This window comes from Dysidea avara, chromosome 7, assembly GCF_963678975.1.
Source record: "Dysidea avara chromosome 7, odDysAvar1.4, whole genome shotgun sequence".
Taxonomy (NCBI): Eukaryota; Metazoa; Porifera; class Demospongiae; order Dictyoceratida; family Dysideidae; genus Dysidea; species Dysidea avara.
In genome coordinates, this window is record NC_089278.1 from 28425415 (window position 1) to 28450959 (window position 25545).

The 25545-nt window shown below is 37.5% G+C and overlaps 1 protein-coding gene and 1 long non-coding RNA gene across 14 annotated transcripts; one reads left to right on the top strand and one right to left on the bottom strand.

The window, feature by feature from the left end:
- Nucleotides 1-873: 873 nt before the first annotated feature.
- On the bottom strand, nucleotides 874-18959 carry LOC136260533 (sugar phosphate exchanger 3-like). 13 transcript variants are annotated; one of them, XR_010703591.1, is made up of 23 exons: nucleotides 18107-18855; nucleotides 18029-18061; nucleotides 15675-15746; nucleotides 14596-14647; nucleotides 14469-14547; nucleotides 14256-14332; nucleotides 13504-13570; nucleotides 13415-13444; nucleotides 12405-12463; nucleotides 12006-12199; nucleotides 11417-11580; nucleotides 10904-10978; nucleotides 10662-10733; nucleotides 9578-9603; nucleotides 9115-9190; nucleotides 9011-9058; nucleotides 3567-3631; nucleotides 3315-3401; nucleotides 3200-3268; nucleotides 3103-3141; nucleotides 2854-2980; nucleotides 2763-2805; nucleotides 936-1045 (listed from the first exon to the last, which is right to left on the bottom strand). XR_010703591.1 is itself a non-coding variant. In XM_066054309.1 (22 exons), the coding sequence occupies exons 15-22, from the start codon at nucleotides 9596-9598 to the stop codon at nucleotides 982-984; spliced, it is 480 nt and encodes a 159-aa protein (XP_065910381.1). In that variant the 5' UTR covers nucleotides 9599-9603; nucleotides 10459-10600; nucleotides 10662-10733; nucleotides 10904-10978; nucleotides 11417-11580; nucleotides 12006-12199; nucleotides 12405-12463; nucleotides 13415-13444; nucleotides 13504-13570; nucleotides 14256-14332; nucleotides 14469-14547; nucleotides 14596-14647; nucleotides 15675-15746; nucleotides 18029-18061; nucleotides 18107-18849; the 3' UTR covers nucleotides 874-981. The 13 variants fall into 13 exon arrangements, 9 of the variants coding, with proteins under 9 accessions (XP_065910381.1, XP_065910384.1, XP_065910383.1 ...); XR_010703590.1 differs by having other exon boundaries at nucleotides 3103-3152; nucleotides 18107-18853; XM_066054309.1 differs by lacking the exons at nucleotides 2763-2805; nucleotides 2854-2980 and adding an exon at nucleotides 10459-10600 and having other exon boundaries at nucleotides 874-1045; nucleotides 3103-3152; nucleotides 18107-18849.
- On the top strand, nucleotides 18839-25384 carry LOC136260534 (uncharacterized). The gene is made up of 6 exons (XR_010703594.1): nucleotides 18839-18942; nucleotides 20967-21048; nucleotides 22309-22382; nucleotides 24284-24360; nucleotides 25080-25137; nucleotides 25205-25384. It is a non-coding gene; the product is annotated as an uncharacterized lncRNA (long non-coding RNA).
- Nucleotides 25385-25545: the final 161 nt, after the last annotated feature.

A 25545-nucleotide genomic window follows, 5' to 3' on the forward strand; every position in this document is an offset into this window, starting at 1 on the left:
TCAAATTCCCCACTACTGGGGCAAAATTGGCTGTCAAATCCCCACTATGCCCCCACCCCCATAGTAGGAGATTTGACCACACCTCAAGGATGACTAAGCGTATATTTCATACATGCGACTAGTAGTAAACCTGCCCTGTAGCTAGTAAAATTATAGCAAGTGCAATTTTATTGTTTACAAATGCAACTACCGAAAATCGGTCAGTGAATTGGACAACTGTCAATTGCCCCAGGGGTGGGGACAAGAAGCAATGTCAAATCCCCACCTGGGGTGTGGGGACGCCCGGGGGTGGGGGCGTGGGGCATGAAATTGACAAGTGCATTATGAGCATGGATGAACCACCTTGTTTTCATGGGATGGTATAGATACGATTTCCGATCACTGGCTCAGCAATTCAGTGCTAACAATGACTTTTCTTCAGTCAAAAAACCAGCAAGCCTCACTTTTCCTTCAAGACTAGCTACTCTGGTTCAGTGGTTACTGTATAACGATAAACCTCAAATACATACTCTCAGAACAACATGAATGAAATATTGTTAGCTATATAGCTACTCAATTAAAAAAATCCCTGTACAATTATTACATTATTCTGATGACATACAAAACTATGAAGATCTGTTTATTTTGTGGTTTTAGTAACTATTTGGCTAAAAACTTTCATCCGGCTAAAATTCATCCAAAATAAGTACCGTACAGCACAAAAAAAGACATAGAATTATGATGAACTAAACAACTGAGCATTTTGACGAGCAATTATTCAATGCTGTATACACAAAATGGGAAATTTGAGGGGAAATCTACCGTCCCATCTCTACCCTATATAGCATGATAGGTATACTGTACATATACATCACCACATGATCATTCGGTAAACCAAATACTGTGGTATCCTGTAACTACATCTGTATTCAAAGTTTCCTTTTAGACATACAGTTTTGCATAAGTTAAGATCCATACAATGAATATTTATTTTTAAAAATGTTATTGGTGTTTACTTCTTGTAGAGTAACTTCTTAATCTGTTACACAAGACCCCACCTAGAGACCTGTGGTAAAGTATAGCAAGTCTTAAGACCACTGACAATGAAGTTAATGTGTGTGCATGTCCCAGCATGAATAAGACCATCAAGCTAGTATATGCATACGTGATATTACACAGCCACATGCCAATTTACAGTAAAACAATTAAGTATGTGTTCAATATGTGAATGATTGCAACTGCACATAGCTAGAACTGCTGAATCAGAAAAAAACCTATACCAAATATGTAAACTTTTTTGATGGTTAAACCACATGTAAAGTTTCATATCAATAATTTCATGACAGTGTGTGTATAGCTGGGTCATCTGGATTATCCTGGTCATTTGGGTCACACTATTTGTCCGGGTCAAGTGGGTCTTATCTACTTCACTGAATATCTGGGTCTGACCCGGATGAGATCACGCATGACTATAAGTTAATGAGCTCGATTGTATTGGTGGAAATGCAGTTGTAAACGCTCAACAAACTTATGTGGAGCCACATCCACCATTCAGGAATATGCCTTGCTGTCTGTGCGGGATATATAGAGTCACGCCCACTTATTGAAATTGTATCAGCTGTTCTCTGTGGGCATGCATGGCATCATCGGATCCGTGTTGCTACTTGAAATGTAGGTAACTAACTTCTGGAAATTCTTAATTGCTGTAGCTACATGTAGACTTACAAGGAGCCATACCCACTTGGTAATACATATGTGGAGCCACAACCACTTGATGATACATATGTGGAGCCATATCTACTTGATGATACGAACGTGGAGCCACACCCACTTGATAATAAGTATGAAGAGCCACACCCACTTGATAGTACATATGACCCACTTGATAATACGTAGCTACTCACTTCTTGCAGACAATCCTTTCTATATTGCAAAAAAAAATTGCGGGGCTAACTATATCATGAAACTTGGCACTTGTGGACTTTTAGCCTAGCTCTTGAGGCAACCCTCTATTTTAACATAGATTATTAATCCCACTAGAGTGGAATTAATAATCTATGGTTTTAATTAAACTGGGTCACATGTGGGTCAGATTCGGGTCCTATCCGGATTACTATTCGGGTTAGTAGATCAACCGGGTCAGCAATACTGACCCACTTACAATGCTGATAAAAGTGCGTAGCTATAGCTATGTGGGGCGCCGCCAGAAAATAGTACCACCACATTTCTTCATATAAAAGCCTGGTCTTTTATTTCTTCTCATGCACAGTATTTTTGACCCAGCCTGCATGTAAAAGAATAGGGCTTATATTTGAGACCAAGCATTAACTTTGGATAGGTGGGAGCATTTGAATCATGGTGGAATGCCATATACCTTAATTTATACAGTGTGTTGTTACTAAATATAAGCAAGCAAAGTGAAGGCTCAAAATGGTTGGCATGATGCATATTTGCATGTACACGACTATTTTCATTGCATCTTCACCCCTCAGATGGCTCTAAACTCTAAACTTAATGTTAGAGCCAAGAGTTGCTACCACGTAAGTGTGTGGCTGGTCTATTTACTGGTACAGTGGTGAAAAAATTGTTTTGCTACTTTTATATTTGAAAATCATTATTAAAGGCAGCAATAAAGCCATACAGTTAATGCTGGAACCTATGAATCTTGAATTAAGCTTGGCTGAGCTGTCTAGCTAGTTGTGCACAATAATTGCAAAATTGATGAATTACAAAAAATGGTGGTAAGTGACTAGCCAATAACAAAAAAAAATACTGTAATTCACTTTCTTTGTTGCATGCTGAATAGATTTGGTGCTACAGTTGCATCTGAAACAAGGTGGATAGAAAATTGGTTTATAATAATGACACTCTTACACAAGCGGCAAATTTGGTTCAGGATCATCAAAGAGTAATTCTTCACTGTCAGCATTTAGGTCATCACAGTCACCAGTAACTTGGAGTTTTTGTGGCCATATCTGCTATTCAGCTGGACTGAGCCTTGCTTTTGTGAACAAAATTAGTGGGGAGATAAGTGTCTACCCTCCATAATTATTGTGGTTTGTTTTACGCAGATTATCAAACACAATAAAACTATTGTGTGCACACCTCATACATACAGTGTACCTTATGTCCCTGTAGAAGAGTTCACTGAGGAATAATGCACTACAGAACAACTATGAATTGAATGTTGAACACTTGACTGAAACAATAAGAAGCTTACCATTCCCATTAGGAAATAAAACACCCATTCCCATCCATTAGTCTTGATATTGATGATCGGAATAATTGTCTATAGTGACATGATCATGACATATCTCATCATCACATTAACATACCTGACCAATGGCTGCTCCTACACTACCAGTACCATCAATGATCCCAGTTACTGTGGATAGTGCCTCACTGTCTCGTTTAAGGGCCGGCTATACAGAGATGCAAAAGCTATTACAAATGAAAATGGCTGGAACATCTATACAATACATATGTTCACATCAACACAGACCAATGTTAAAGTCAATACCAGTAGCTAACAAAAAGCTACCTGGCTATACAGTACACACAAATTCAGTCTACAAGTAGTTATCTACCTGCTTTCCCAGATCAGCAGAAATTGCTGAACTGGTCAAATTTGCAGGTCCTCCAACAAACACCCCTATAAATGTTATGCAGCACAAAGAGGTGAAATGAATTAAGGTATGTTCATACTATATATGGTATGCCACACAACAACAAGCACATTTATGTACAGTGACTACATGCAGTCATACACACAAAAGAAAGTACATACACAAGCATGCACAATAAACACAATAAACACACATTCTAGATAAAAGCAAAGCATTTAGTTACCGTGCTAGCAGTCAATCATCTAGCACTGGGACACCTGCGCACTGCTCAGGTCAGCGAGAGCAAATTCTCCTGGTAACCTGCAGAGGGCCGTACCATGCATGTTTCACAGGTAGGCATCCAAAGTATGGCTGGGACGAAGCTTCGACTGCTTCGTGGGCTCGAAGAGGCCAGCATTTATTAATTCCTTGTTTCCCGTCACCCACCCGCATACCACTTTACTTTCCGCATTGGTAATTATTATTGTAATTAGTATTTAGAAATACGAAATATTTCTGTGTTCTTACGGTGATTTCTGCTATATGTTCGAGAATATTCTTTGCCACGTGGCTATGTTGTTTAGTAAGACTATTATTGTTTACACAAGAAACTGTACAAATGTACAGAAGCGTGCAAGTTACAATTGTATTAGGAAGGGTGATAGCTCCGTGGACTATTGTGGATTTCCACGAAGAAAACGTGACATTCAGTGAGTTCTTTTTTGGTATAAAGGCTGGACAATACCATATTGAAGTAACAGAGGAATTAAAGAGAGCGAGGTTACTAAAAACGTTTGTAGGGAACAAGATAGACGCTCTGGAGATGTAAGGTGTGTTATAGAGATGTATTTGAAACTGGTTGTAAATTATTACTTTTCAGTGTATTGTAATTGTAGATACACTAACTTGTGTTTTAACGCAGTTATTTATAAGTATCATTTTCTAAGGTTTGACAGTAGTTGTTAATTAAAAGTACAAAATTTAGTTATTAATAATAATAACTGCCCGCCCTCACTAGTTGATTGGTTTCAAGGTGATGGGATACAATGAATCTTATTATGTTGGCCTTAAGTAAACTTCGAATTATAAATGCATCCTTCGAAACTTCGTAATGCACTTATAGTCTACGAAAGAATTAGATTATCTTTATTGCAGCTGCTTATTCCTATTGCGTGATCAATGTTCGTCTCTTCGCGATTTATCTTCGTGTGCCACGCCCATTTTTAAACCATCGCAGTTTCAGCTTGCTACCATATTTGCAGCCTTAAAACACCTTATAAAGTGATAGATAATTCATGGTAAGCATACTTTTAGCCATTTCTCGGTGTTTACCTATGCATGATTGCAATATAGCGGACACACCCATTTGCAATCGATCGATCGCGTCATTCAGTACTGCTGCTATGCACTTTCCAAATGCTTACAAACTTATTAAATAGGTTTAGAAAGATAAAACCTAATAGTTAGGTGGCTTAGCAAAAAATGTGGACACAACTGACAAAAGCACCAATTTTTTTCTGTGAGTTCCTTACCACATTAGATTAAAATTTTTGATAGGATCCACCTCAGGCATGCATGCTGGGAAGCCATCCAAGGCTCGGAAATATGCCTGTTTGCAATTTTGGTGTTTTAAATAGTAATTTGAAACTTTAGAATAACCTAGAGTATTTCAAGTGACATTAAATTATAAAGTATGTCATTAAAGTATAAATTATGTCATTAAATTTAAATATTTATCAACACATGTCTATGTTTTTGTGTTTTATTCACAATTACTCTATTAGAGCAGTCGGGCAGTCCTGTAACACAAAGATAAGTACATCTCCACTCTGCGTTTTACATTCACTCGTACCACAATCACTTAAAGCATGCAATAGTCCACCATACCACCACCACAAGTATCCCTAGGCTGTGTTGTGCTGTGCATAGGCACTCTTCTCAAGCATGAATATACGTATTTTGACAGATGGAGTCTTTGGATTAGCTTGGCATGCTTTGAAGTGTACAATTTCCAGCCTAGGGGCCCAGATCTAGGAGTGTTTACCCCCTAAGAAATTTAACCATGTACTTGCTTATAGGAAAAGCTAGTAGAGTACATTTCATCAATTGTTTGCTTATGATACAACAAGCGTACCATAACAGAAAGATAAAAACAGCAAGGAAAAGAACTGAGCTCTTCTGAAAACTAATCAGTGCTGCATGGTCAAAGTTATATTTGCAGGACTGATTTATTGAATGTGGGAATTTGAAAGAATAATACTGCTAGAACAGTCATCTATAAAGTTCTGTTACACAGTAATAAATTACCATGACCACTGTGCTAGTTGAACTCTTCTTTGCATGCGATTTCAGCACAGCTATCTTACCCAATATTGTATGCATACAATTGTGCCAAACATATGTCATAGTTGAAATTCTACACTTTTGATTAACTGATCGACGACATATTGCAATTCTGTGTTCTTTACATCCTAACCTAGCATGTCAAAGCTAACTATGTGTAATCTTTGGCTGCTAAGTTTCACGGTAATGGTGAATGTAAACATGCAATACTAAAAGTTATTTTTCACTGCTACAATTTGATCTTAAAATTGCAATACTTCATCAGATTGCATCATATGTCTGAAACATCTTTAAAACTGTAGCATTTGATATATACGTACCTGCATGTCCAGTCAAGCTCTGGTAGCAAGGCAATTATATTTACGTGTACGTAGTTAGTCATTTATACTCTACCATTGCTTAATGAAAGCTGTTTGGAAATTCATGAAAAAAATCCATGGTGACTGCATCCCACGGTTATACTGTACTTAAACCACACTTTGCTCTCACAAACCCTGTGAAATCCTATACATTATATTCACTACTACAAATACACATTTTTAGCATTAATTCAGCTTGAGACTTGAGTAAAGGAATTTTATCTTACATAGTATACAGCTGTACTGCTGGATTAATGGTATGAAGAACCTTATTATTGTGGTCATGCATTTGATTTCAGCATAAAATCAAGCATGTAGCAATAACACATATTTTTATACTAAATAACAAGAGCTGGTGTAGTATAAGTTGGTAAGTTATCAAGCTATACCTACTTCGCAAACAGGCACAAAATCAATTCTGTATAAGATGTGACATCTGAATGACTACAGTATTTATTTATTTATTTATTTATTTATTTATTTATTTATTAAGGCTTTACAGCACAAGTGCTGAAGCTCTGTAGAACACCTGGTCCTACAGCCTGTTTAAAGTTGTTACATAAAGTGTGTTTGAAAAGGTGAAGAAAGGAGGAAAAAATCCATGACTGAACCTGGGCAGCCTCAAACTTGCAGCCATCCAATTAACGCTTGAACAGGCGTTAACTTGTAGGACCAGGTGTCCTACAGACCTTCAGCACTTGTGCTGTGAAGCCTTAATAAATAAATAAATTAAAAGGTATTAGGTAAGAGATTTATATAATATTATCACAAACTAATTACTGCAAATATTTCAGTGTATATTCATTCCCATAGTGAGCAACTATAGAGAAATTTCTCTATACAGTTTGTGGATCATACAAGCTGTATACGCTGTAAACTATAGGTGACCGGATTAGCGAAAAGGTGCCTTTTCCACACATTTTACATACCAGCAAACAAAATGACGTAACACTTGATTCCTTATACTGATTAACTTGCTATTAGTATCAGAATGCAGCCAGATACTGTAGTTACACCCATGGAAATTTCAGGCTATTATATGCCATGATCAAAAAGTTATGAAGCTTCAAAGTTCAAAAAATGGGTCAAATTTTGTGTGTGGAAAAGGTACCTTTTTGCAAATCCGGTCACTGTCAGTATGAATGAAAAAATTACTTTTCAGCATTAAATAAAGCTTGTGAGAGTAATATTACTGTTTATCAGGTCTTGGTTCAATGTTCAACCCTGCATAATGTTCTTTTGCATGAAATAGAGCAAAACTAGCACTTATATGGCTTGCCGATTTTGAAAATTCTTTAGTTACATAACTATAAATACTTTTATGGAAAGGCCCTGTTTAGAATAAGATGGATCCTATCAAAAAATTTAAGTTAAGGTTGTGCTACATATGTGGAAAAAGTTTGGTGCTTTTGTCACTTGTGTCCACATTAGTTTTAAATTTGGCTTTAAGCAACCTAACTATAAGAAGGATGTGCATAAATAAAAGAAAATGTACAACTTAAAAGCTAACACTGAAGCTTCGAATGTTTGAACATTTTATTAGTGAATATTCGAAGGTAAATTTCAATATTTGTCCCAGCCCTAACCCAAAGTCCTGGACCTTCACCCGCTGCATGACACATGACAGTTGGCATTTCCTTCCCCAATTGACAACGGGTTGCCAGGTTCCCATTTAAACAGATGGATAAACTGTAGCAAGTTCTTTGAAATAACAACAACAACTGGGCATATGAACCTTAATTACCAGGCCAGTACTCCAGTCACTTGGCTATGCTCCCTCACTAGACACATACACAAAGCAAAAGCAAAACTATCAGCTACCGTGCTAGCATGTCGCACCTACTTAGCCAACCAGCACTGGGAGACCTATGCACTACTCAGGTGCTATGAACCAGCACTCCTCCTGCAGCAGGACTGGTAATCTGCAAGAAACTGCACCATGTCTCACAGGTACAGCCTCTTGCAGGTGTAAGCACCCAAAGTCTCATCACCCACTGTGTAACAGGTACATACACCTGCATTTGCTTCACCGGTTAACACCAGGTAGTCATTTATGTTACAGCTAGGAAGGCTGCTTCTCCAGTTGACACCAGATGACCAGTTCCCCATTTAAACAGTTAGGTGGATTGGAGCAATGAGAGTCTGCTCAAGGAAACAACAAAACAGCTAGGTATAACCGGGCATCAACTCTCAATTAACAGCTGGTTCTGGTTATGTTGCCTCACTTACTCACACATTACACACATGCACACACATGCACACACTGTCGCACACAAGTGTGCATATACTACACACACAATACACATGTAACCTACACACATGCATGCCCATACACTACACACACACACACACACACACACACACACACACACACACACACACACACACACACACACACACACACACACACACACACACACACACACACACACACACACACACACACACACACACACACACACACACACACACACACACACACACACACACACACACACACACACACACACACACACACACACACACACACACACACACACACACACACACACACACACACACACACACACACACACACACACACACACACACACACACACACACACACACACACACACACACACACACACACACACACACACACACACACACACACACACACACACACACACACACACACACACACACACACACACACACACACACACACACACACACACACACCTGTTATAGCCATCAAAATAGCATTCTTAGTTGGAGTGTCACCATATGCTAAACAAATAGCTTACATAATAACTTGTAATGATTTATCCATTTATTTACTGTACCTTGGTAGACAAATAGGAAACCCATCGCAGATAATAACATAGTTACTACAATGGGACATCTCCTACCAACTAAATCCTGGTGTTATGATAACAGAAAATAATTATAACAATTAGCAACTCGCATGCTACAGTATTTACATATATTGCTATAGTCTCATAAAAATTCTGCTCATAAGAAGCGACTGTACTGTATGCTCCCTTGAAATCGTAAATAGGAAGATTAACAGCATCTCTACAAAGTCCATGTAGGTACAAGTGCACATATGCTATATATAAAAATTCTATTCCTTTGCAGAGAAGGAGTAAAAACCAGCCTTGTTCCTCAATAAGATGTAGGCATTAAAATGTATAATACTACGCATGTTTCATCCTGGTACTTAAAATTTAAAATTACTTTTATGAAACTGTTTCAACAGATAATAGCCCTACTGATAACACTCATCCAAAGCATATGAAAACTTACTGAAATAATTCCTCCAACCATGCCACCTGTGGAACAATAAAGGAAGTAAACAAATCATACACAGTTAAAGTATGCACTACTCTCAATAATTACATATACATGACTGTACATGACTGTACATGACTGTGTAGACTTTCAACATTGTGCCATACTCGCAAAACTTTTTTTAAGTACTTTTTTTCACAGATTTCAGCAACCGCGAAAATCCATAAAAATTTTGACATACAGGTGTATACAGTACAATGACCAACACTTTCACTTCTACAAGGATATACGGAATCCCCTAGTTGGAGAGACGTTAAATTGTGAGAGAAAATCTAGAAGAGCAAGAGACCCTTTCATGGTAATGCCATGGCACTGCAAAAGGACAGAGCTCATTGATCATCTAGGATAGATGCGAGTTATGCTTGAGATTGTTTATAGCTCATCTCTTTGTTAATACAATCAAATATCACTTTCCACCTTTCCACTTTATCATACATGGTTGATAGTATCATGCTTTAAGTTATTAGTTAACCAGTGAAACGAATGATATAACTTTAAAGCCTACACTAGATTAGAGCTGAGCGATAGTGCAACTATCACTATTCACGATTAATAGTAAGTTTTATATCAAATAGCGATAGTATCATGATATTACTAGCAGTTGTCAAAGGCACTCAATCTCACATATACAACACACGAACTCCATTGGTAAAAATTGTAATGTATTACAGTTGTAATCTTTGTTATGCATACTTGAGTGGACTTTCACAGTTACCTCAACTTAAACAATATTATGTTTGCTTCTGTTACCACATTTTTGGCTAAGCACAGATATGTATACATAATTTATCATGATGGCATGATAGCATACTATCATTATCACAATTGTTACTCACTATTGATAGATCGCAACTATCACTCAGCTCTAGTTTTACACTAGCATAAGTTGATGAGGTAAAGCCAGTACCACAGTAGTTCTCTCTGTGCATGCATGCTATGAACAAACATGAACGCCTTTGATCTACTCATGTACTACACCTGTGAAGTAGCCATGATTGGCATGACAATAGAACAATACCAGCTACACACATACACACACCTATTATTCCACCCACATCATACAGTGTTGATAGAAGTGCAGCTTCAGTTGGAGTGGCTCATGATGGGTAGGCTAATACATACATACAATGATTATCAGGTAGCAGACTATGTAACATGTGCAATAACTGTATAATGGAATCTTGTGTGTAAAAGAGAAACTACACACACACACACATGCACGCACGCATGCACACACACACACACACACACACACACACACACACGTACACACACAATCACCTTTATTAAATAATACGGTAACCAAAAGAAGAATGAGTAGTTGACAAGCTTGAGACAAGCATAAGATAAAGCATACTACAGCAACAATACCACAATAGTTTACAACTATAATTATTAATCATAGGCGGATCTAGGATTTTTAAAAGGGGGTTTCTGAAAGTTGGTATAGCTGAATAAGGCATCTGATGATATTTCTCCAGAAAATTTTGAGATTTTAGAAGCTCTGAGATTGGATTTTAAGTTAACAATCACAATAAATCTAATGCTTTAAACTGTAAATACTATAGCTAACTGTAGGGCAAAGATGGTGACTATAAGCTGTAGCTTTGATTGCTCTATTAGAGTATCACGATCGGAATTTAGTCTTCCACAGAGCTAAATTTAACAGGGGGTTTCTGTCGAAACCCCAGAAACCCATCTAGATCCGCCACTGTTAATTCAAAAACTACACTGTAAATACAAAATAGTACACAACACAGAGGTGGTGTACATAATACTACAACTATGTCTCACCACGGCAACTCCAGGTATACAAAATGCTTTAAAGAAATGTACTGCTCTGTTTTGTGTCTGTTGTTTAGTGGAGTGTACCATCATAGAGTGATCTGGTGATGTGGGGATGTCAGGATCACTGGTAGGCTCCAGTAGCGGGGTGGCTTCACGTTGATCATTATCATCTACCATAATATGTACAACGTGGTCAGGATGTTGCATAATCACTTCCAATTATACAAATTTGTAAATGTACGAAGCATTTCAATCTGAAGATCCATTTATCTACACAAAATAATTTTTAGTATGGGTCCTTTTAGAAAGCATCAAAGAAGTTGCAGTACTTGCAATGTGGTAAGATTGCTTTGTGTAGAGACTTAAGGTTTGATCCTGAGACTGTTTGTGATGCAAGCAATTTTACATTCCAAATTTCCTATCACACTATTTGTCTGTTCAACTACAGTTACAATATACCAATCAATCCTCTTTTTAATATATACTCCAATACAGTATGTACCCTATTACTTTACCAGTTTGATACTGGTTAATGCATGCAATTTCAGCTACTAGCCTCTGATTGTGTCTATGAACAACATACAGTACAACTCACTAACTAGATCAGCCTTGACATTAATTGTCAGATCATCCTTTCCATCAGGTGATGATAGTCCAGCAGGAGAAGTGGGAGGGACTAAGAAATCACATTGAGTCACACCCACCAACACATTTTGGATGTTAAACAATAGTGAAGAACATCACAATTCCAGCCAGAAACAATGCAACACTTGTCACCAGAAAGGCATACTGGAATATAAAAAGAATTAAGAACACTTGTACTCCATGTGATGCGTGTATTGAACCATCAGCAACTCAGCAAGAAAACAACAGTGACATGAATTAACCAATTAATACACAGTTACTAATACATTAATCATTTAACTGCTCTTAAAAGTACAGCAAACATGTTACGAATAGCACAAACTACATCTTGTGATTTCCTATAACATACTCTGTGTAGCACTAGAGTCCACTTTAGGGTGAAAGCCATGGATATAGGTAACAACATCACTAGACAACGGGATGAGAGCCAATGATAGATAGCATCAAAAAGCAATGGGAAACACAACTATTTACAGATATTATTGGATATGTCTTATTAATATATTGTATTTAGCCATTTTCATACATTCCTCGAATTCCGTTCTAATATTTCTCCAGTATCTATAGTAACAAAGGAGTTGGGTAGCCAAGTTTCAGCTTTTATGATGAACAGTCTTGGAGTTATAGCGCTAGGCAGTTGGAACAGCAATAATTTTGATTTGTACAGCAAATAATTTACAGGCGTTTAAATAATTGATCATAACTCACAACTGAAACAAACAGCTACAAAGACGGGACTTGGCTTAACCTGTTCACCATGAACTGGCAAATCCATCAAGGTATAGTACTGTCCTTGTGCTCCTTCATGTGGAGAAAGAAGACCATTCCAACAAAGAAATGATGATGGAAAACTCTGTAGCACCCATAACTTATGTATCTTTTAATGTACGAACACTAAAAAAGAATTTCTTGCTCTCCATGAACAGGCAAATCCAATGGTGTATAGGTTTTAATGACTTGAGGTTTGCTTCAGTGCATAATTTTTTTTATGTACCTATCATAAAAGACTGAAACTTTGGCTACCCACTTCTTGTTACTACATATAGAGAACAGAGGAGCAATAAAATGGAAGTTGAGGAATATGAAAAACAGCCTGTTATTACTCGGCTGGTCATATGTATAGTATATGCACACGGAAATGCTTTTACATAAATAATGTATCCCTCCAACATCATTATAGGACTGATAAATTCCTCATACTCAAATTACAGTAATATAATCACAAACACGTGCACACACACACACACACGCACATACACACACATGTGGGTGTGTATACACACAAGCATACATGTACGCATACACTTAAGCATACACACACATACAGTACATATATGCACTTTCTACACTTATCTCAACCTGGTATCCATAATGGAGTACAGAGGCAGCCTATATCATCACAACACATACAGTGTTATATGGTGGACATGACTAGAACTATATCTCACCAAGAAGGCACCGATGATGTTTCCAACTGATGCATTAGCACTCCAAACTCCAAATATTACTCCATGACTATGTGAAGTACAGTATGGGAAACAAACAAGACATTAACAAAACGTATAAAACACACATTAGGGACAAATACTCTAGTCTAGTGTGACTGTAATCTGAGATGTAACTGAGAGGAAGCAAATATGAATTGGTCCTGTTGTTATACATAAACTCCCCTCACTGTATCTCTTATCTCGATAATTTATGATAACGGTGAACATTTTATAAGTACTGCTACAGGTATCTAATCCCTCTTATAGTACTGCAAGCACTTCAAATAGTATTGTGGTATCTACATACGTTATTCTAAGGAAAATGTTGATATGGAAGTTACAACTCAGACACTCGTTGGAACTACAAAAGGCACATGCCACATGTGAGTTTGTTATTGTGGCATGAAATTGTAGCCATACACTGATTTGTTTTACCTCTAGCCTTTTGGCTGTAACAAACAAGGCAGTGATTTTTAAAAATCAATATTAGGCCTTCTTAAAGTGTTGCTTTGTTTCTAACACTAGAATTGATGCTAAGACTCTTCTTATAAGTTGTTGTTGTTGTTGTTGTTGTTGTTGTTTTTGAATGGAAGCATTTTGGAGGCACAATTCATTTTAGGGGTAACCCTACTAAACAGTACTACCGTACCATTTTATAAACATCTTGTAAAACAATCATGCAAATATACAAATGAGAGCACAAGTGTACACACCTTCCTTTACCAAACCAGTTTCTCATGATGGCTACAGTAGTTGGCCAACCAGCAGATTGCAATAATCCTAAAATTAACTATATTCATATAATGTTAATGTAAGTAATCAACTCTACCAAAAAAAACAATAGCAAGTATTTTAAGACTGCAAGTAGTACATACAAATAATACAGTCACTACAAATACTCTAATAAGCATTACATACTCACGTACCATTCAGTCCCCACAATACACCATAGTAGTAGACTGAGTATACACCTGCCCACTTGCCAACACATCCAAATGTGAACACCTTGTGATAGGATGACATTACAATGAGATATTAAACTGTAAAGCTAACCATTATTGCTGAGAGCATCATTCCACTACACAGCACATAGCGTAAATTATACCTACAAATATACACAATCATTTATTTAGTTGACATGACTACTAAACAACATGGGAAGAATAAACAATCTAATAACAATAGTATTAGTTGGATTATACCAAGTCAAATTGTGTCTTCATATACACAAGACACTTGTTGACTTTGAGAGCACTATAAATTAGATTTGGTTCATCTCAAGCAAAACAAATTATTGAGATTTGCTCGTAAATAAGAAGCCACTGATGTACAGTCCCTATAAGTGTTGATAAACAGAATTATGTAATTATTCTTTACATCATCATTATAACTTGTGTACACATACATACAGGTTCTGTGCATACATTTCTGTACTGCAGTTTCTTAAAGTGGATGTATATATGTACATTACACATATACAGTGTATCTTGTCTCAAACTTTTGCATATTAAATCATATCACAGAACAAGCTGATGTCTTCTACCTATTTCTCTATACTGCTTAGTTGTCAGACTATCTAACCTCTAGCTTTAGCAGTAAACACAAACAAGTTACTACATTATGGTGTGCTTGTATACTGACAAATAGTTATAAACAGAAATTGGACTTTGGAAAGTTAGCGGTCCATGGCCCAAGCGAAATCGAAAAGTTGATCATGGACAATGGTCCCTGCTTAACATACGTAGTGCAAATACTACTTTCTTCTAGCAACAAAAAGCTCAACAAATATGGAAAACTAAGTACGTATATTATCTAACAATGTATACATGGGGCTGAAACAAACACTGCAAATATTTGGGATTTGGAACTTGAGTACTCATTAAGATCACATGACCCAGCTCACAAAGATGTATTAGTCATCATGAAATGACACCATGAAGACTATAGAGTTTGAATGGTGGTAGTTTTAATGTTTATCAAGAAATTACAAACTGCTTAGAATGTGGTATAAAACACATCACATTGGTGTGACTACAAGTAGCTAGTCTAAATATCCATGACTGTTTCAGCCCTAGAATTAGACTACAGTACACACGTAAAGATTACAAAAGCTCTTATGTATATCAACTCACTACTGCATAGCAGAACAAAAAGGTAGTATCCAGGTTTCCAAGGTAAATCTCAGTTTTATCCTAGTGTAGTAACTAAGCAAACAACATCTACGTAACCACTATAAATTGTACTACACTGAAGAAGACTTTTGTTTTGTTTTCTTTGTATGTGTGTAGTGTGTGTGCATGCGTGGATGTGTATGACTGTGTTTGTGTGTGTGTGTAGTGATTATTGCATTTAAAAGATCCATGATTACATGTAAGTAGTAGGGCTGAGCAATACCGCCATTTTAGTATCACGATCGATACTAAAGCCACTATTCACAATACTGAATAGTTCACGATACTTACAAATAAGTCAATCATAGCTGGTGCTACATAGCATATTGCTCAGCATTCCTGCAGGAAGTCCTTATAGGTGATAGCAAACTAGCCACTATCATCCTTGTTTACAGTAACAATTATTGTAACACATGCTTTGAGGTTGTTATGGTGTTCACACCTCTCTGCAGGGGAAACCAGATGGGTGGACTTTATCATTTCCAAGGATTCTTAGCCTAGTACTGCATAACAAATGGATTTTTAATGACAGTAATGTACAGGCATGGTATCACGATAGTTAGGGTCCGCAACGCGAAAAATCGATATCCTCCAATCAACTACCTAACTATTGTCATGTGTTAGGCTAAGTGTAACTTGATTAACACCAGTGTGACAGCCAAGTTTGTCACTTTCTTCTGGTAGAAAACGATACAAATGTCTTAAAATCACGTGATTTTTCGTTCCAGCAGTTCGTAGGGTTCTTCGTATGCCACGATATTCACTCTTAACATTGTTCAAGTGGTCTATCATCAACTCAAAGTATTGGTGGTTTGATTTTATTAGTCAGTTTCCGGTGGCAGCACGATCTGTGCAGCTTTTTGGCGACAGACAAAATATTTCTTGCTCTGGAGCACAGGACAAGCAGAGCAGCAACTGCGCCGTGGATCAGCAATGACCAGTACTAGATAAAGTACCTGCATGCGGAGTATGGTTATAATTGAAGCTTGTTAGCCATCTGGCTGAGCCATCTATATGCTGAAATTCGGCCAAAACGACGCGATTTTTGCAAACAAATACCAGAATGGTTGATACATTAGTGAGACAGTCTCCAACAGCAAGGATATGAAGCTTATAAACACCTAACAATACGGCTATCTCGCCCAGTAAACGCAAAGAACAATCCAACGCATGAAATAAGCACTCACGTGATCGATATTGAAATCTTGGAAAATACAATCATAATCTATTCCAATGACATTAAAATCACTTGGAATCAAGTGACAATCAGTTTGTGTGCATTAGGTTCAACATCTCGATTAGCCCAGCAGTCTGACACTCTCCCTATGATGCCATCACAGCATAACACACCCGCACAGGCCCAGACCACGCCTGAGTGAACAATTAACACAAATATTTACAAAAGGAGTACACTGCATGGTTCCTATTCAGAAAAGAAAGTGATTTAATGGGTATTTTCGTGATTTGAATTTCGATCATGTGAGTGCCTATTTCATGCATTGGATTGTTCTTTGCGTTTACTGGGCGAGATAGCTGTATTGTTAGGTGTTTATAAGCTTCGTATCCTTGTTGTTGGAGACTGTCTCACTGATGTATCAACCATTCTGGTATTTGTTTGCAAAAATCGCGTCATTTTGGCCGAATTTCAGCATATAGATGGCTCAGCCAGATGGCTAACAAGCTTCAATTATAACCATACTCCGCATGCAGGTACTTTACCTAGTACTGGTCATTGCTGACCCACGGCGCAGTTGCTGCTCTGCTTGTCCTGTGCTCCAGAGCAAGAAATATTTTGTCTGTCGCCAAAAAGCTGCACAGATCGTGCTGCCACCGGAAACTGACCAATAAAATCAAACCACCAATACTTTGAGTTGATGATAGACCACTTGAACAATGTTGAAAGTGAATATCGTGGCATACGAAGAACCCTACGAACTGCTAGAACGAAAAATCACGTGATTTTAAGACATTTGTATCGTTTTCTACCAGAAGAAAGTGACAAACTTGGCTGCCACGCTGGTGTTATTCAAGTTAGACTTAGCCTAACACATGACAATAGTTAGATAGTTGATTAGAGGATATCGATTTTTCGCGTTGCGGACCCTACGATAGTTAATAACAAAATATCGCGATATATCGCTAAAACGGTAGTATCACTCAGCCCCAGTAAGTAGCATCCTAAGATTCAATAAAACATTCACAAACACATGTGTACACAATACACTACTCAAGCAGCATCCATGATTACAACACACACGCCCGCACACACCTATGCACTTAACATGCATACATGGGTGTGTATTTAGCTGACATACCTCATTAAGAAAGAAATTGTGGTCATCCCAAACCTGTGAGTACATAAATGATGGAAGCTACAAATCAATACAGGTCACCTCTGGTGGATATAGTCCATCATATCTGGAATGGTTGGAAGGTGTCTGTTCATCTTGTAACAAACTCTTCACATTACTGAATGTCTTGCGAGTGGCATGAAATTGTACATAACTACATTGTGTTAGGATAATACAGTACATGAATCAATTCACATTCATTAACTAGATCAAAGTAAGGTACTTCGAGTTCTCTATGACATACAACTAGATGTATGGAATCAACTAGCTATAGCAAAACATCAGTGGAACTATAAGCGGCTTGATCTGGCTTGACATTATTTTTTATCTACTATGTTTATAGTCAACAAAATCCATTGTCCCATCAAGATTAATCTGAAACTGTAGAAGGTGTACTGTCGCAAGAATTACAGAATAAGTCACACAAAAATGCTACCATATGACTCTGAAACTTTCTATTAAAGCAGTCAATATAACATAGCCTAGGCATAGATATATAAACCCCAGATACCTGGGGGTTATAAATCTATGGCCTAGGTAATAGATCGGGTACCTCTGACAGTTTGGTAAGCACCTGGTAAAGCACAAACAACCTCGCAAACAACACACCAACTAGCTTCGTGGTTCGGTGAAGGCCTGCCGTGAGCTGCTGCTAACCGATCACCCATATGATCTAGTTCTTTACCTCACAATGGTGAAGAAGACACGTCACGGAAATGTTGTGTGATTCGAACACATCGTCCCCCTATTGCTCTAAAATATTAGAGTGCGCTAGTCCTCGTTCCCACAATCGAATCAGTGGAGATGTGAGGATTTTCTTATGCAGTTTCTACCCCCTCGGTGGTCAGGATATATTCTGCGGGCCTTCGTGAATCCAAGTGAGTTTATTTTATGCGTTATCGTGGAGAGAGTAAAACTCCAGGATTAAAACAAGTCAGGGTCAACTTTATAGTGAATGTATAGTCATTTTTACTTGAACTGCCGGATAAAGCGTTTGCATTAAATATAATCTGGCCTCTACTCTCCTCACTGTTTATGTATGGTGTACCATTGTACGTGTATCTCTTCCAAGGAGAAAGGGCCATGGCCGATTGGTGGAGTTTAAATCAATCTGGTTGCCACCTTTCTATGATGTAAATTTACAAATGTTTTGTTTTATCATTTCTACCAGTTAGGCCACTCCAAATACATTCTCTGTTTCCCATCTTGTGCCAAGGCATATTTGCATGTGAGTGGGCAATCCATTTCCATTGTTCCGTTGTAAGATTGGCAGCTTTTCAAGCCATTATTTTCCTGCATGGTCACAGCCATAGCTAACTGCATTAAAGCTTGCTCAAGCTTGTGCTTAAGTTTGCAGGAAAACCTCAAAATTAAAATAGTGCTGACTTTATAGTACACTAACACATAAGGTGACATACAAATCAATTTTACTGAGCTTGTACGGGTAGAAAAACTGTAAATAATGGAAGAATAATGGAATATTTTAATGACAGTGAACAGATGCAGATGGTGGACAGGAAACTGATGATTTATTTGGAGTAGCCTGGATGGTGAACACAGAATGCAGAGCCTGTACAAGGTATTTACCAGTAGCGGAAATTGTTATGCTACCTGTATACAGACATATCTTGTAGATGGGTTTTATCTATGTTGAGTGTTTGTATAGTAGTGAACTGCCATGGCTTACGCAACAAATTCCATTAGCTGCATGTCATCCAAAATAAATTCTCCACTTCCCATCTACCACCCAGGTGGTATACCATATAGGCTCAGTAAAATTGGTGTATGTAAATATGTGTCAGTGTGCCAATGTGCCATAGAACAAGCAGGCATAATTCATCGCTGTGTTATTCCTGAAAGATTGCCAAGAAAAGTTTTTAAAATATGTCTAATGGGAATGGACAGACAGCCTGCCCTCTAAATATGCTTGGGTTGGAGTGACCAGTTGATGTCACAATTATCATCTTGATACACATGGACAGCACAAATTCTTTTATGTAGCCATGTACAGTGCAAGTTCATAATTTTAGTGTGGAGGTTGACAGATTCTGTAGCTATGTGCTACTTCTCATCAGCATTCGGTGAAGGTGGCATTCACTGGTATGATTAGATAGCAGTCTTAATTAAGGCAATATGATGTCAGTTGAGCATCTTTTCATTTAGCACTTAGTAACTTGTGACTGTGTCAAACTTTACATACATACATACAGGTCCCTTAGGTAGCGATGGTACATATTCATGCTAACATTTCAAAGCAGAATTTTTAATGTAAATAACATCACTTTTGTATCCAACATAAAACTGCACAACTAACTACGTAGCTGTGTATGTAATCTCTTTCCTCACTCCTGTATCATTTATCTTATTAAGATTAATAATTATACAAATGTGTGTATGAAGGTTTGATTGGACGTACCATGCTTATACATGGGAAGTGTGTGTCATGGGAAAATATTTTGCATGGTAAAGCTTAATATGCAAATCACCTTTTATATCCAGTAACTATTTTGCATTAGCAGACTTTCGTGCTTTGAAACAATGCAAGGTTAACTTTCATTTGTCCAATATTTATATCACAAATATAATGTTTGCAATTTTTGTCCAGGTCAAGGAAACCACAAGAGGTTATAATCATACAAAACGTATCTCTATACAAGTAGCTATGATATGTAAGAGTGGTGCTACATATATTACTACATACGGCAGTAATATCCTCAGTATAATGATGAGAAGCTAAAAGTAGTATATTTCCTAGAACATTTTTGCATGTTAGCTATGTTTGATACCAAGTAATGTGTGGCATGTTATCATTGTTGTTTTGAGTTGTGGTTGATGATTGTTGTGCTTATTGGCTATTATATCCTGTAGTAGTTATTTATGTGTCATTTGTTGTGTGGTATAGGAACACATCATCACTAGTGGAGCCAACATCACAAACCAGTCCCCAAGCTCATAAGCTGATTGATATTTAGATGCATCACATGGTATGAAAATGTGTTTATTAGCTCAAAATTTCATGATTTGTCATTACCTATTTGAAACTTTGCCAGTGTATTGGTAACCCACTACCCTGAGAATTGAAATACAGTGGGGCGTACGTCCCTTAGCAAACTTAGGACGTACTAGAAAATACCTCCATAACCTACAGACTTGTGCTGTATAGCCTTATTAAGTAAATAATCAGTCTAGCTCATTACAATTATACTTCTGAAAGAGGAAAACATCTATGTTAACAGTATTAATAATAGGCCAAAAAACCTTGAGTCCCAAAGTGTGAAATCTCACACTTATAGTAATTGATGTGTTGTGTGTGATTACTGAGGGGAGTTTTGTGTATCATCAACATGTGTATCACATGCTGGTCATGTGTCAATTAACTTTACACACATGTTTTCACACAACATCCTGTAACTCCTTATATGGTTAAATAATTTTATAGTGTGGTTTTGCTAGTCTCTATAAAAAGAATTAGCTTGTACTTTCTGCTATGTTGTACAGATCATTCATAAGAAAGCTTGAGCATTCCCAGTTCAGGGGGGGGGGAGCGTGTGTGTACAAGTAACCCAATCGCATGTTTGGTATAATATAGATGCATTAGGGCTGAGCGATACTGCCATTTTAGTATCACGATCGATACTAGAGCCACCATTCACGATACTGAATAGTTCATGATACTTACAAATAAGTGTATTGTTCAGTATTCCTGCAGGAAGTCTCAAACTAGCCACTATCATCCTTGTTTACAGTAACAGTTATTGTAACACATGTTTTGAGGTTATGTTATGGTATTCACACCTCTCTGCAGAGGTAACCAGATTATGACACAAGGATTCTTAGCCAAGTACTGCATAACTAATGGAGTTTTAATGACAATAATGTACAGGCATGGTATCACGATAGTTAATAACAAAATATTGCGATATCGATACTTTCAAAATATCACGATATTTCACTAAAACAATAATATCACTCAGCCCTAGTATGCATGTAACTGGTTGTTTAAAATTGATCAACCCACATTCCACCTAGTTAACTTGATGTTTGCCCTTCACATACAATATTTCCTTTGTACTTCAGTGTCACATGTTAACACTTTGGTTTGCTAAGCAACCATCACTGAGTTGTCATTAGGAAGTATGTACATAACAAATCCCTTAAGGTCCGAACCAACATCAAATAAATCCCTACATGGCATTACATGTTTGCAATTTCTAGGGTTATAATGTCTGTATCTTTAATTCCAGTTTTTCTGTACATGGACGTTTTGTGCTGCAAGGAGAAGAGACAGCAGTTTAGTCAAAGTAGCCAAAAAATTCAGGTATGTTAACTGGTAGTTGGGACTAAATATATTCTAACCATGAAATAATATACTGTGAAACTTGTCTATACCAAGCTAACATTCTTGGCTTTGTAAAACAAGTGGCCAGCAAATTTGTGGATTTTGAGTTGGTTCATTTCAAGAGGTAACCTTATTATACAGAGAACAGGTTTCACTGTATACATATAACACTAAGAGTACATTATACTCTGATGTACCACTCTGCCTGGGCAGTTCAAAGGCACCGCCAGTGTCATAATTTGTATATTGCACTGCTGCAGACCACAGCGAGTGCATTATAACTTATAACGCACTGGTTGCGGTTTTTTAGACCACAACGAGTGCATTATAAGTTATAATGCACCGACTGCAGTGCAATATACAGATATTGCACTGGCTGCGGTTTTGTGCAGCATAGCACAAGTGCCGGTGGCGAAGACCACTACGACACCTCACCTAATAGGTGGAAAGACACTTCACAGATCACTCGAATTCTTTTATAGCCTGACATGTAAAGGTCGATTGTGGGCCATAACGTCACCAATACGTATAATGTTTACAAGCAGCCAATGGCGATCGAAAAATCCAACACGGGTGGCCACAACTCTAGTCTACATATATATAAACATACTTATACACCTTACTAGTCTGGTGCCATCTTAGCCCAGATTAAACTGTAGCCCACTTCGACAATGACTCAATAAAACAAATATATCATAGTTCTAAATAATACTAACCTTTACGTTTGATTGTGGTAACCAGTTTTGTCATGCCACCTGATTCGAGTTTAGCCAGTGTGAATAGTAAGAATTAGACTGGCATCGTTTAGTAGTTAGGTTTTGTTTACTTAAAACGTCTATTTAGCTACTTTTTTTTGCTCGAGAGAATCACTATGGCGATTAGTCTGGCGCTTAGTCTATATGGCAATTGAGTGATCACGCTGGCATGCTGAGCACTACATGATGAGAGTTGAACAGCGAATGCAGGTTAGTGATATAACCCATAGCGTACTAGCTTTCAATATCTCAGGTGGCTGCAGTACTGCAGGGGGAACGTCATCGCAACGTCAGGCTTGGTTACCCACAATCGATGTTAGAAACCTGGCCTTTATAAGTGTTACAGCTGTCTTGTGCGACTCTCCCCACCTATTAGGTGAGTGGTACATAACAGTTATACAACGTGCACTCGTGCTCTGCCTGTATAAACGCAGAGCACTCGTGGCCATTGTATAACTATATAATAACACATGTGTAAATGTTCAATCTTTACATATGTTAGTTATAATTACAATTTTTTGGTTTCCAAGTAACCATCAAGAAACCATAAAGGTTGCCAAGCAACTATCATTATACCCTAGATTGTATTCAAATGTACAGTGAAACTTGTCTAATCAGCTCATCACACAAGAGGTCACCTGTCTTATCATTGTGATAATCCCCAAATGAGTCATTTGTGTACAAAGTGACCTACAATAAGTTGTGAAATTTTGTATGTGTGCATGCATGCGTGCATGTTCGCACACGTGTATGTTGTATGTTATTATAATTTACTGTGTAGAATTCACAAAAAAAGAATATAAGCCCACAGATAATTGTATGCGTGTGTGCGTGCATGTGTGTAATGTTAATGTGCAGTGTGTGTACATCTTTTTGTGTAGTATGTGTCTGTGTGTATTGTCTAGTGTGTATGGTGTGGTGTGCATGTGCAAAGTATCTTACACCAGCAATTGTTTGCTTGATAAATTTTCTACCAGATAAGCAAATTCTAATTGTAGGTGAAAGGTTTGGTGCACATGAAGCATGTTTCGTAGCTGATCTGTTGTACGTATCTGTGTAGTGTGCAGTTTGGTGATGTGTAGCTAATTTAGTTACTTTGTGTGCTACTCATTTTCATTTGTTTAGTGCTCATTGTGGCTACAAGTGACCATATTCAGCAGAATAGTGAGGCTGTGGTGTCACCATTAAGCAAGTTCTGCAAGGTGGGTGGGTTATATAGTTGCTATAGTAACCCATATGTAGGCACTAACTGTATTATAATTATGTGTTGAGGTATGTTAGACGTAAATTAGTGCATGTCACATCTTGTTGGAAGAGAATGCTGTATAGTGGTTATGTGTAGACTGTAGGTGTGAAATATTCATTAGTTATTGCAGGTTGCTTAGCAACCTTAAGTATTTTGAGAGAGCAATGCATGTGATATGGTTTCTATAACATGCAAGTCATAAAATATGCTGAGTCAGTCCTGGGCTAGCCATTGTATATACCCCCTGTAGTTTACATGTTATTATTCTTATCATGGTGTTGCATTGCCACATTGCAAACAAGACAGGCACCACTTTTTACTCCACTTTGGTTGTGTAGGCTTGTAGATATATTATGGTTGTTTATGATTAAAAAGTGTGAAGGGGGAGGGGCTGAAAAGTTATTTTTCAGCCCCTCCCCTTAGAATCACCTATCTCTGTATCTGCATGTAGTGAGTGTGTGTGTTGTGTATTTGTGTGGCATGGTATGTGTGTGTGTGCGTGCGTGCGTGCGTGTGCGTGTGTGTACTGTGCATATTGTGTGGTGCATGCATGTTCTGTCTGAGTGTACTGAACATGTTTGAAGTTCATGGCCATGCTATGTACATGTGACATTGTCAAAAGGCATTGTGTATCATATTAGTCAGATTGTAACTTACCACTTTGCTTCCTTGTAGTTGAGATGAGACTCATGAACAGCCAACACCTTTCTGCGTAAATGACCCATTTACGTAGGTGAGCTTTGAAATTTTAAGAAGTATGACAGAAATGCATCTAGTTTTTTTTCTTTTTTTCCGCATAGAGGAGAATATGGAGGTTGTTTACAGCTTAGCAGTAGTATGATGGACTTTTTACTAGATCTTATAGTTTTAATTTTTTTGAAAGATTTTGATGCACATGTGTTTGCTAATGCTACAGGTGGTGCATAAAATTACAGTGTGTACGTAATTTTTTAATATTATCATATCATTGGCAAATTCAATTAATGTCATGTGACATAGCATTTTTGTGAATCTGCATACTTTGGTATTTATTTGGAAGACGTCTTCTTTGCTACAAGCTGTAGGCATCATATATCATGGTCACATTATGAATTGTTCAATGCATGATAACATGATATACTGCACTAATACTAAGGACTGC

Coding starts and splice junctions, on each gene's coding strand:
- LOC136260533 (XM_066054312.1), bottom strand. CDS start 9,598: ATGGTTGGAGGAATTATTTCA. Junction 9,191..9,577: donor TGGTTGGAGGAATTATTTCA/GTAAGTTTTCAT, acceptor TCATAACACCAG/GATTTAGTTGGTAGGAGATG. Junction 9,059..9,114: donor TTTCCTATTTGTCTACCAAG/GTACAGTAAATA, acceptor CTATTTGTTTAG/CATATGGTGACACTCCAACT.